Below are 13,063 nucleotides of genomic sequence, written 5' to 3'. Positions count from 1 at the left end.
CATTCACGTGTGCCTCTCCCAAGCACTTCAGCAGCTATTGTGTGAGTCACTCACTGGCACAGGCCTGAAGCAAGAAGCAAATGACTTGAAATCCAGTGACCGGAACATACATTGGTACCATGAAGAGAAAAACCCCATATGGGAATGGGCAATGTTCAAAACAAGTTTGAAAACCCTTTCCCCCCCCCCAACAGAACTAAAACTTACGAACTCTCCTAACAACACTAAGAACTATGCTAACTATATGTATACACTATGTTCACAAAGCTTGAGAGAACACCTGTTCTGGCACAGAACAGAGTTCCAATGACTGTCATGGTCAGTAAGAAGGAAATGAGCATGACTAGGGGCTGCTCTGCCCTTTATACCTGCATGTAGTGGTGCACAGCAGCAGGGGGGACTCAAGCCGCTCAACGGATAGCACTGAGGGAAAAAGTTTGATGGCCATGTGCTGGGCACACGGACACCAAGTACAGAATGCACAAAAGAAAACTAATTGAAGCAAGAATAACCATGTGGAATTTTATTTTCTTCAGGTATCTGAGTCAAACCAAATGTCTCAAATCTAAAATAAGCCTGAGACCCCCTTTTGCTTTGGGGATAAGGAAGTAGAAGAATAGAAGCCTTTCCTCTGAGGACCAATGGGACTTCCTCTGTGGCCACTGCCTGAAATAATGACTAGACTTCCTGCTCAACAATGATCTCATGAGCATGGTCCCTGAAGAGGGGTGGGAAGGAAGGGTAAAAATAAACTGGAGGGCATCTCTCAGTTCCACCATGCTTAAGACCCACTGATCTGATGTTGCTTGGGCCCAAGCACTTAGGAAGTGGGATAAGCAATTTGTAAACAAAAGGTGGGAAACAGATGGAACTACAGTAACTGGTACACTGTCCATCAATACATCAAAAGTCTGATTGGATGAGGTGGCTGGACAGAATGAGCTCACTCATGTTGATGAGGAAGCTGGTGATGTAGTCTCCTATAACCCCTGCCCTTTCTCCTTAGCGGATCTTGAGACTGGAGAGAAAAACCCTGGTGTCTGTATGGCAGTTGAGGACTGAACTGTTTCCTCTTTGTCGCTGGAGTATAGATTCTAAGAGATTTTAATGTTGCCTTGGAATCTTTTAGGCTACAGAGTCTATTGTCCATCTTATCTGAAAACAAAGAAGGACCTTCAAAAAGAAGGACTGGAATTGTCTGCTGGACTTCTGTGGGGGCCCACATGATTGTTACCATGAACCCCTTCTCATAGAAATGGCTGGTGTGGTTTGAGCCACCCACATCTGCACAATCTAAACTGTCCTGGAAAGCAGTTTTGACAATTAGCTTACCTTCATCCACCATTACTGCAAATTCCTGCCTACAGTCCTCTGCTAATTGGTCTTTAAATTTTATAATGTTCTCCCAGAGGTGAAGTCATAGCAGCTCAGTAGTGCTTGTTGGTTTGCAATCCTGAGTTGAAGACACCCTGTAGAATACAAAACAAGTCCAGCCTCTTCAAATCTTTACTTTTTGGCATTGATGCTTGGTGTCCTTGTCTCTTCTGTTTGTTAGCAGCTGCTACCACCAAGGAACCTGGGGAGGGGGAGAGTGAGAGTACAAATGCTCATATCCCTTAGAAGGGACATAATAGCTCCTTTCAGCTGGCTTTAATGGATGTGTGGAGGGGTAAGGTGAATGGGCCTGCCACAGTGCCTTAAATGGCTCCATAAATGACTTTCTTAATCAGCAGAACCACTCTGCCAGGGGCTGCCAATATCAAAATGTCCATCAACTGGTGAGAACTTACACGCTCCTCCTTTGCCTGAATGTTAAGAACAGAGGTCACCTTCTCAATAGATTTTGATGAGCTTTGTGGGCCTCTGGCAGTGGTGAATCACTTGCCACCTCAAACACCTCACCTGGTGATGAGGAAGAGGACACTACAGCATTCTGAGGTGATGGCTGCTCCATGACTTGTAGTGGGGAAGCCACCAAGTGACTTCTGTCTGTTCAGTACCAACCTTGGTATTGGAGAACTATGCTTGTGGTGCTGATGCTCCCAGAGTGGTTTCAATGACAAGGAAGGAGATGGTTGCTTACAGGGAGGTCCTAACAGGAGGAGGGACACCCCATGGAGTTCAGAATGGCCTCTGATATGGGCCAGGGAACCATCCTTGATTGGGCCATTGTCCTTTCGGAGTAGGCCAGTGCTGTGATTGTTGCATGACCCAGGGTCCCCAAATCTCTGATGGAGGGTATGCCCTCAGTCTTGGATGGGACAGAGGGCATACCCTCTGAGTCCAAAGAGGAAGAATTCAGAAACATCTGACAAGGGAGTGGGGGGAGGAGGAGGAGAGGACAGAACCAGTTGGGACTGGGGATAGATAGCCACAGTACCACCATCCCCAGGCTCAGGCTATCATCAGAGGCTTGCTCTTTGATTGCACCAGCCTTTGTGGAAGCTTGGGAGGTAATGGTACTGCGGGTTCCTAACATGGTGAGGTAGGTGCTGCAAGCATCGGTACTGACTGTAAACCTTCTTGCTGTGCTGGGGACACCGGTACCGAGAAGCTAAGCAGATTGCTTGTGGCTGCAGGTGCCTCCATGGTAGCTGAGAGCAGCAATGACTGATGCTTTTGCCACAGAAATCTTTCAGGGGATGCCCTTGACAGATCTGGCACAGGCTCCTGAGGTAGAGATCCCTTCTTCTTAGCTGAAGAGTGCTCCAGAGAGAGACTCTCCTTCAAATGTCTTGTACATTCTCTGCCTCCTTTTGGCTTTGGCACCAACAGGCCCAAGTGAGGTACTGAGCCTGAGGGGGGGTCTACGTTTTTTCTTCAGTACTGGCAAATGGAACCAAGGAGCTGTAGACATCTGCAGTGCGCTCTGTACTGAAGCTGATGCACTTGGAACCCTCTCTGCGTCAGATGAGTCCAATGTGGGGGAGGGAGAACTTCTGCCTCCATGAATAAGCATTTGAGCCTTGCTGCTCAATCTTTCTTTGATCAGGGCTTAAATGCCTTGCAGATGTGACATTTGTCACTTATGTGGGATTCTCGAAAACATTTCACACAGGCCAGGTGTGGGTCACTGACCGGCAAAATCTGGGGAGTATGGCATCGGTCCAGTACTGATTCATAGAATCATAGAATATAAGGGTTGGAAGGGACCCCAGAAGGTCATCTAGTCCAACCCCCTGCTCAAAGCAGGACCAATTCCCAGTTAAATCATCCCAGCCAGGGCTTTGTCAAGCCTGACCTTAAAAACCTCTAAGGAAGGAGATTCTACCACCTCCCTAGGTAACGCATTCCAGTGTTTCACCACCCTCATAGTGAAAAAGTTTTTCCTAATATCCAATCTAAACCTCCCCCACTGTAACTTGAGACCATTACTCCTCGTTCTGTCATCTGCTACCATTGAGAACAGTCTAGAGCCATCCTCTTTGGAACCCCCTTTCAGGTAGTTGAAAACAGCTATCAAATCCCCCCTCATTCTTCTCTTCTGCAGGCTAAACAATCCCAGCTCCCTCAGCCTCTCCTCATAACTCATATGTTCCAGACCCCTAATCATTTTTGTTGCCCTTCGCTGGACTCTCTCCAATTTATCCACATCCTTCTTGAAGTGTGGGGCCCAAAACTGGACACAGTACTCCAGATGAGGCCTCACCAATGTCGAATAGAGGGGAACGATCACGTCCCTCGATCTGCTCGCTATGCCCCTACTTATACATCCCAAAATGCCATTGGCCTTCTTGGCAACAAGGGCACACTGCTGACTCATATCCAGCTTCTCGTCCACTGTCACCCCTAGGTCCTTTTCCGCAGAACTGCTGCCTAGCCATTCGGTCCCTAGTCTGTAGCTGTGCATTGGGTTCTTCCGTCCTAAGTGCAGGACCCTGCACTTATCCTTATTGAACCTCATCAGATTTCTTTTGGCCCAATCCTCCAATTTGTCTAGGTCCCTCTGTATCCTATCCCTCCCCTCCAGCGTATCTACCACTCCTCCCAGTTTAGTATCATCCGCAAATTTGCTGAGAGTGCAATCCACACCATCCTCCAGATCATTTATGAAGATATTGAACAAAACCGGCCCCAGGACCGACCCTTGGGGCACACCACTTGATACCGGCTGCCAACTAGACATGGAGCCATTGATCACTACCCGTTGAGCCCGACAATCTAGCCAGCTTTCTACCCACCTTGTAGTGCATTCATCCAGCCCATACTTCCTTAACTTGCTGACAAGAATACTGTGGGAGACCGTGTCAAAAGCTTTGCTAAAATCAAATTCCGATACCAAAAGATGAAAAATTGGTCCAAAAAGACCTAAGACTAAAATCTATCATGAAAACTAGCTAAAACAAACTTAAACTTAACTAATTCCTAACAACAACAAGATATAGGTATACAAAGGAGTGAGGGAAGCACTTATGACAACAATTCTGACACCACTCCAACAGCCATCACTGGCGCTAAGAAGGAACTGAGGTTGGTTGGGGTGGCTCCACCCTCTTACTGAAGCACGCAGTGGTGTATGGTGTCAGAGGGCACTCAAGCTTCCCAGTGGTTACTGCTGAGGGGAAAAGTTCAACTGTGCACGAGGCACACTCAAGCCTACAGCGGAATGGCCATGTGCAAGCCCTCGAAGAACAACATGATGGATGTAATTAGGGAAAGTAGCTGGCTTGAAAGTTTGTTTTGCCTGCTTAGGGACTGCTACATTCACTGTCTTCCCAGCCTCCAGGAGCGTGAGAGGGAAGGAGAACGCTACTCAGAGAACATTAGTTCACATATGATTCTCACTGCTCCATGACTCCCTGGAAGAGCACTCACTCCTGCTGGAAATTCCTCCTTACCTGTCCTCATGCAGAGCCTTGGAGTATGTGATCTGGTGAAGCAGCAAAGAATGTCTGATGCCCTTGAAATATAGAAGCAGCATCAGTGTCTTGATGCTGGATCTTGGTATCGCATAGATGGATGGACAGACGGACAAGGAGATACTCAATGTTTGTGGGAGGAAATAGCTCTAGAGGACAAAGCATAAAAGCTAGATGCTATGACCCAGCTTAAATCCAACTCAGGCAATGACCCTCTCTCTGTAGCCTTGGACAAATCACTAAATGTCTGTGGTTGAGTTTTCCCACTGCATAAAAAAAGGATTGTAGGATTAACATTAATGCTTATGAAGCGTTTCAAGGAGTTAAATACCATAGATATGGTAAGGATTATTATTTATATTATGGTAATTCATACAAAATCATACAATAATGAGTTACTGGGGGATGCTGACTCCCCAACTGTTCATTGGCTTCTGCTCTCATCCCTCAGGCACCAGTGTCACTCCTGTAGCGACCAAGGGATTCCCTCTTTGCACTATTTTCTGCTGCGGCAGCTGTCAGTCACCCAATAGTTTTATTATGTTTTCTGGTAGGAGGTGGGATTGAAGGGAGACTCAACCATTCTGGGATACAAGGGTGGATGCCAACCCTGCGGCCAGGGCAGAAGTTCCTCCTCTTGCTAGGCATATTGCTCACCCAGTGCCATGCAGTGGTGCTGTTGAGAGAATGGGGTGCCTCCCCCATATGGCACCTGAGCATCATGACTCTCACCCCATAAGGAGGTGGGTAAACAAGAAGCTGCAGGCCTACTGGAATGGCTGGGTCATAGAGAGATTAGTGATCAATTGTTGCCATGTTCAGAACTGGTCCTGTACGAACAAAGGACATGATGCCAGTCTCAGAACAATCTCCAGGGTTCTGAGTCTCTCTTCAGGAGTAGCTGTCTCATCCTCCCCTGTCCCTGTCCAGTTCTGCCTGTGTCAACCATAGTGATAGACAAAGTCGTAGCTGCTGGGCTCCTTGGGGATGGGCGGTGGGGCCTCAGGGATCTGGATATTCTCCAGATCCAGGAGTCTCAGCTTCATTTCCATGCTCAGCAGCGTGTCCAGGTCACTCTTGGTTAGCTCACTGGACATGTCCTTCCCCAGGAGGGCATTGAGTCCATCGATCCAGATACAGTACTGTGGAGAACAAGCAGACAACTTACACCCCTAGGCATAAACCATGGGGAATGCCCCCCACCCAAAAATACACCAGCACAAACCATGGGTAGGAACGTCCTTCTGGAGGCCCCCTGAAATTGGTGACAGAAGCAGGAAATAAAATGAGAAATTCAGAAAAAGTATTAAATTCATCTGGGGGAAAGTAATTCAACCACAGACTCCTAATGGGAGGGAGAAGCTAGGGAAGCAAGAATGACTGAGACCCCCAACTGAGTGAGCAGACAATTGGACATGAGTTTGCAATGTGACATGGCAGCAGAAAAGACCATGCAATTTTAGGCATCACATCTCAGAGCAAGTGAAGAACAGCCTGTTGATGGCCAACACCAAGGACCGACTCTGTGGGTGCTCCGGAGCGGGGGTCAAGCACCCCCTGGCAACTTCGAGAGATGGCGCCTCTGCCAAGGACTAAGGGAAGTCATTCAGGGGGTACAAGGGGCTAGAACTTGCCCTAACAGGATGATATTACAAACAAGGGAGATTTAGCTTGAGCATTAGGCAAAATTTTTTAATAGTGAGGCTGGTGCACCTTGGCCAAACCCTGGGGGGACCTGTTTTTTTCCCGGTCTCCTCTTTGCAACTTGACAGCCCCATTTCTTACCTCATACTTATTAGGTGCAATGAAGTTCAGCGTCTCATCAGGATCATACAATATCGAGAAGGCCAATTCCAACACTTCCTGTAGGAAGAGGTTTTTACTCATCAGCTAGATAAAGCATCATAACAGTCCTTTCTGCTACACCAACAATATTGGGGGTCCTAGCAGCAGACCAGGACACCTCCACAATGCAATCCCATGCCCTGGGCACCTCCTCACTGTGCAACTAGCACCAGGGCACCTTGCCAGTCACAGAACAAGTTGGGTGGACAGTGGTTCTAGAAGTGAAACAGCAAAGAGACCAGGGACTGGAAAAGAGATGTAGGGGTCCCAGATTTAGGCTGGGACCGTGTGTAAATGGTTCCCATAGACAGCTGTCATTTAGAGCTCTTGCTTCTGCTGCTTCTACCTCTCCAAGAATTGCTCCTCAGCCAGGGGACTGTACCAAAGAACGGAAGGGAGCAGTTACCTTGTTCTGCTTCAGTGCACTTTTCTCCTTCATGTGTGGACAGTCCTTCCCTGTGACGATGGCCTTGATGTCTGCTACAGGGACTAGGAGTGAAACAGGAAAGTCACAAACAGGAGGAACCCTGACCATGAAGAGATGGGGCTTTACCTTGATGTTACAGGTGCACGGCCCCATGTCCATCTGTCTGTTCACAGGCTTTTCTATGGACTCCATTACCAGACTGTCTGAGCCTCATAAACACGAATTAACTTATCCCCATAACCCCTGATGTGGGAAGTACCAAGTGACACATCAAAGGTCACACAGGGGTTTGTGGAAGGGCCAGGAACTGAATTCAGATCTCCTGAGTACGAGTCAGTGCTGTAGCCACTAGACCCTCCTCCCTCCTTGAGACTGGTACTAATGGTCGTTGCCAGTGTCAGAGCAATAACCTGGACCTACTCTTTTCCTGCAGCGACTCAAAGGTCACTTCGCCCTGGGCATTGTCTTCCAGGTCTCCGTAGTGTAGAACCTTGTGATTCAGAGCCAGACGACAGTACCAGAATCTCTCTGGAAAACACAACATACATACAGCATGGCGTAGAGTCATTCAGACAAGGCCCCCATGACAGCCCAGTATGGCCCCACTATCTCATTCTCTACCGTGCCATCTGCTGGCTGTGACAAGGATTGTGGTCTCCTGTATGTATGCACCTCTGTGCCATCCCAGCCTGTTGGCCAGTGTAGCAACCCTGTCTATCCACCCCGTTCCTTGCAGAGTCCCTGCCATCTGGGAAACCCACTTGGCCCTATTTGCTTCAGTGCTTCCACACCGGGAGGCTGAAGCAGGCCAAACCTTGTCTCCTGCGATTCCCAATTTTCCGGAAGCTGCTTCCCTCGCAGAGCCGGTTCAGACGCTGCTGTTTTATCAGCTCCAGGATCTCAGGCTGGATTTTCTCTCTCAGCTCCCTGGAGATCAAGGACAATTGAGTAAACAAGAGTCTGGGGATAGCAGCCAGCAATTCAATGCAAGGGAGGCCAGTATGTGGGGAAGAGTTACCCCTGTCAGGCACTTACACAATGGGTGGTGATTGAAAGTCATCTTGGCTCATCCTCTCAGACTGGCGTAGCCGCAGGATCTCAGAGTAGCTTAGGCTGCGCAGCTTGCTCTTGAACTGGTCCAAGGAATTGGGTTTGGAGGGCAGAGCCCGGGTGATCTGCTCACGTACAACCTGCATCACCTAGAGGGATAGGATGGGAGATAACATGCAGCTTACATTCCTGCTGCCCAAGGGGAACTGGGATCCAGGGCTGAACTCAGCCAAGGGCTGCAAGGGACAGACACAGTGAGAGTGTGGTCAGGGGGCACATCCAACTGAGGGCTTTGAGGGCCCAGGGCAGGGAAAGCAGAGGTCACAGGGCTGCCTCTTTCACCAGTATCCTAAACATATTGCTACGTGCACTTGTACACACCTCCCCACTGCTCCATACTTTGCTGAGTCAAGGAGTCTGTCTGTTCGCTCTCCCTCTCTGATACAGAGCCCTTCCCAGGTCAGGTTCCCATCCCCCTGACCTTGTTGAAATCCTCTGCCGTTGCTCTCATCTCCTTCCAGGTCTTGTTCAGCAGCTGGATGCAGATGGCAAAGAGCTCCTCAAATGCTCGGTCATGGGTGAAGAACATGGGGTGGTAGTCGTTCCGGCCCTCATTGGCTTCAGGGACAGAGAAGGAAACTATGTGAGTATCTGAGCAGCCAGGGCAGGAGGTCCTGGAGCTCATGGGAAGAACTAAGCTTGTTGCAATCGGAGCAGCCTGACAGTGTGTGTAATACACACTTCTGACCCTAACACATGATTGTAGCCAAGTAGTTCATTTTATCATCCATTAATCATTGTGTAATTTGGTGTCAAGGTCAATTCATATGCTAGTTCATATATAATAAATATATGCTAAATAGATTTAAATTGTCGGATATAGAAGTATAAGATTGACAAGTATTTTGGAGTGATGAGTTTGTATTAGGTATATCAGTAAAGCATGGCTGGAATGCAGGACCTACAGCCTGAGGCCTGTAAGATTTTAGTTTAGCCATACTAGGCCATAGACTTAAGAATGCTTGACATCTGATGAAGTGAGCTCACGAAAGCTTATGCGCAAATAAATTTGTTAGTCTCTAAGGTGCCACAAGTACTCCTTTTCTTTTTGCAAATACAGACTAACATGGCTGCTACTCCGAAACCTGACATTAATAGGTGACCTAGGAATAACCCTATGCCAGTAAAGTCACAAGATTACTGTAAAAGATGTGCCAATAGGTGATATTAAAGAAAACTAGATTGCAATAAACTACCATGTATTGTCCAAGACCACAAGACACCTGATTGTAATATGGAATGTCCTGTCCTGACTAAAAGAAAAGGAGTACTTGTGGCACCTTAGAGACTAACAAATTTATTTGAGCATAAGCTTTCGTGAGCTACAGCTCACTTCATCAAGTACGCCTTTTCTTTTTGCGGATACTGACTAACATGGCTGCTACTCTGATACCTGTCCTGACTGCAGGTTACATGTTGTACATAGATGCTAATGAAAACAAGAGGAACTAAGAAACTACCTATGAAAAATGGGGCACCCCAGTATTCATGGGGTGTGGAAGTACGGATAAGGAAAAGAGAGTTGAAACCCTCATGAATATGTGATCAGAACAACAATATAGAAGAGGTTAATTGGTTGGGTAAAAGTGGGAAGACCCCAAGGGACAACCTCACAGGGAAACCCCAGCAGGAACCATCCGTCTATCAATGGTCATCTGCTGAGAGATCCATCAGACGCTAGAATATCTTTGAGAATGTGAATATGACTAGTCTTAGTCATTGCATGGTTTTTTGTAGGATTTATATATGCATGGGTAATTTTAACCTCACTTAGTGCTTTAATAAAACTTGTAGTACAGATAATACTTTGTCCTCGTGATTGTGTCTTTGATCACTATCCTTGGTCTTCATGTGTTCCTGGAGTCTCCAAATTTGAGAAAAGCACCAGAGGTGATTTTCACTCTGCTGAGCTTGAAACTGTAGCAACAGGAGCTGAACCCATGGTAGTTTAATGCCAAATTACTAAATTCAATTTATATTAAAGAAAGGCTACATGATCCTGTCTATGGTTTACCTCCCCTATCCCCATGCTAGTATATGTTGGGGATGGGGAAATTACTTCAGAGTCCAGATCTGAGAATCAGTCCATGTCTTTAACTGGTGAGCAAGAATCACTGTGCAATACTCTGCTACTTCTGCTGCTTTATTCAGGCACCTTACTCATCAATTCTAAGGTCAGAAGGATCACTGTGATCATCTAGTCTGACCTCCTGTATAACACAGGTCACAGAACTTCCCCAAAATAATTCCTAGAGATGATCTTTTAGAAAAACATCCAATCTTGATATAAAAATTGCCAGTGGTGGAGAATCTACCATGACTCTTGGTAAATTGTTCCAATGGTTAACTACCCTAACTGTCAAAAATTTACACCTTATTTCCTGTTTGAATTTGTCTGGCTTCAACTTCCATCCATTGGCTTGTGTTACACCTCTCTCTGCTAGACTGAAGAACCCATTATTAAAATATTTGTTCCCAATGTAGGTATTTATGGACTGTAATCATGTCACCTTTTATCCTTCTCTGTATTAAGCTAAATAGATTGAACTCCTTAAGTCTATCACTATAAGGTATCTTGTAATCTTTTAATCATTCTTGTGGCTCTTCTCTGAACACGCTTCAGTTTATCAACATTATTCTTGAATTCTGGACACAGGAACAAGACATGGTATTCCAGCAGTAGTCACACCAGTGCCAAATAGAGAGGTAAAATAACTTCTACTCCTACTCGGAATTCCCTTATTTATGCATCAAAGGATTACATTAGCCCTTTTGGCCACAGCATTGCACTGGGAGCTCATGTTTAGCTGATTATCCACCACAACTCCCAAATCTTTTTCAGAGTCACTGCTTTCCAGGATAGAGTCCCCCATCCTGTAAGTATGGCCTACGTTTTTCGTTTCTAGATGTATATATTTAGCTGCATTAGCATGCATATTGTTTGGTTGCACCTAGTTTACCAAGCTATCCAGATAACGCTGTATCAGTCTTATCCTCTTCATTATTCACCACTCCCCCAATTTTTGCGTAATTGGAAAACAGTTATTTTATGTTTTCTTCCAGGTAATTGATAAAAATATTAAAAAGTGTAAGGCCAAGAACCAATCCCTGTGGGAACTCATTAGAAACACACCTGCTTGATGATGATTCCCTGTTTACAGTTACATTTTGAGACCCATCAGTTAGCCATCTTTTAATCCATTTCATGTGTGCCACATTAATTTTATATCGTTCTAATTTTTTTAAATCAAAATGTCTCGTGGCACCCAAGTATATTACATGAACAGTATTAGCTTTATCAACCAAACCAGTAATCTCACCCCCCTCCAGAAAAAATAAAGATATCAAGTTAGTTTGAAAGAATCTATTTTCTATAAACTCATGTTGATTGGCATTAAATTATATTACCCTCCTTTAATTCTTATTGAGTGCGGTTTCATTATTTTGCCCAGGATTGATGGGAGACTGACAGGCCTATAACTACCAAGGTCATCCCGTTTACCCTTTTTAAATATTGGCACAATATTAGCTTTCTTCAAGTCTTCTGGCACTTCCCTAGAGTTCCAAGACTTACTGATAAATCAACATTAACTTTCCAGCAAGCTCCTCAGCCAGCTCTTTTAAAACTCATAGATGCAAGTTGTCTGGTTCTGCTGATTAAAAAATGTTTAACAGTCTCCTGAGATATTAGTGGATTGGAAAGCGTGTTATCATATATGACATGACTATACTACCTGTTTTTTCCCCAAATGCAGAACAGAAATATTTATTGAACACTTCTCCCTTTTCTGCATTATTACTGATAACACTAACACTCCCATCTAGTAAAGAATCAATACCAGTGTTAGGATTCTTTTTGTTCCTAATATACTTTAATTCCTCCTTATTGTCCTTAACTCTGCTGGCCACAGATTTCTCCTTCTGTCCCTTTGCTTCTCTTATCAGTTTTCTACTATTCTTAATTTTTGATTTATAGTCATGACTACTGACTTCCCCTTTCTTCCATATATTCCCCCCCTCCTTCCCCCCAATAACTTCCTTTTGCCCTCAAGGGGTTTTCTGCATCTGTTTCTACTTTCACCCAATGGGGACTGGCTCCTGTAGCTGTTTGGCCTCCAGGTGGCGAGGTTTGCCTTGGGGTGTTGCTTGGAGGTTGTCTGGGTTCCTCAGATTTTCTTTGCATCTTGATGGTTGCTACTGTGATTTGCGCTGTGCCATAAAGAATGATTAAAAGAACAGTTACTTACCCTACAGTAACCACGATTCGTCAGTGTGGATCCCACTGTAGGTTCACATGTGGCAAGCTTGGAATCTTTTCTGAGTAGCAGCATCTGTCACAGCAATGCATGTGCCCTATGCCCCCTTGCATTCCTGTGCTAGAGCATAAAGCAGCCACGACCCTTTTTTAGTTCCCTCGCAATTCGTAGCCCATGACTGCTGAGGAGTGTGAAAAGCATGGATGGAGGGTGAGTCATGGGATCCACACTGACTACATCTTGATGAACCACAGTTATTGTAGGTAAGTAACTGTTCTCTCTTCTTTGAGTACGTGTCAGTGTAGATCCCACTATAAATGACTGGAAAGTATTGTTCCCTCAGGATGGTGGGAATGAAGAGTATCAGCTGCAGTAGTTAAACAGAGATTGGAGGACTGCTCTCCCAAATTGACATCAGATCTAGCACCTAAGTACAGTTCATAGTGTTTGACAAACATGAATGGATTGTTTAACATAGCTGTCTTGCAGATTTTGGATAACTGGCATCTTTTGGAAGCAGGCAGATGTTGCTTGGGCTCTGGTGGAGAAAGTCTTAACTGTCAGTG

The 13,063-nt window shown here is 45.7% G+C and overlaps 1 protein-coding gene across 5 annotated transcripts in view; it reads right to left on the bottom strand.

The window, feature by feature from the left end:
* Positions 1 to 5,196: 5,196 nt before the first annotated feature.
* Positions 5,197 to 13,063, bottom strand: part of ELMO2 (engulfment and cell motility 2) — a 49,705-nt gene continuing 41,838 nt past the window's right edge. For all 5 annotated transcript variants that reach the window (XM_048820248.2, XM_048820249.2, XM_075118601.1 and 2 more), the window contains 7 exons: positions 8,663 to 8,799; positions 8,167 to 8,330; positions 7,946 to 8,058; positions 7,552 to 7,659; positions 7,111 to 7,193; positions 6,645 to 6,722; positions 5,197 to 6,001 (listed from right to left, as the gene is read on the bottom strand). In XM_048820248.2, the coding sequence (XP_048676205.1) occupies positions 5,801 to 6,001; positions 6,645 to 6,722; positions 7,111 to 7,193; positions 7,552 to 7,659; positions 7,946 to 8,058; positions 8,167 to 8,330; positions 8,663 to 8,799 (884 nt within the window). In that variant the 3' untranslated portion in view covers positions 5,197 to 5,800. The remainder of the gene's footprint in view (positions 6,002 to 6,644; positions 6,723 to 7,110; positions 7,194 to 7,551; positions 7,660 to 7,945; positions 8,059 to 8,166; positions 8,331 to 8,662; positions 8,800 to 13,063) is intronic.

This window comes from Caretta caretta, chromosome 13 (assembly GCF_965140235.1).
Source record: "Caretta caretta isolate rCarCar2 chromosome 13, rCarCar1.hap1, whole genome shotgun sequence".
Classification (NCBI taxonomy): domain Eukaryota; kingdom Metazoa; phylum Chordata; order Testudines; family Cheloniidae; genus Caretta; species Caretta caretta.
This window is presented reverse-complemented; position numbering and strand designations above follow the sequence as displayed.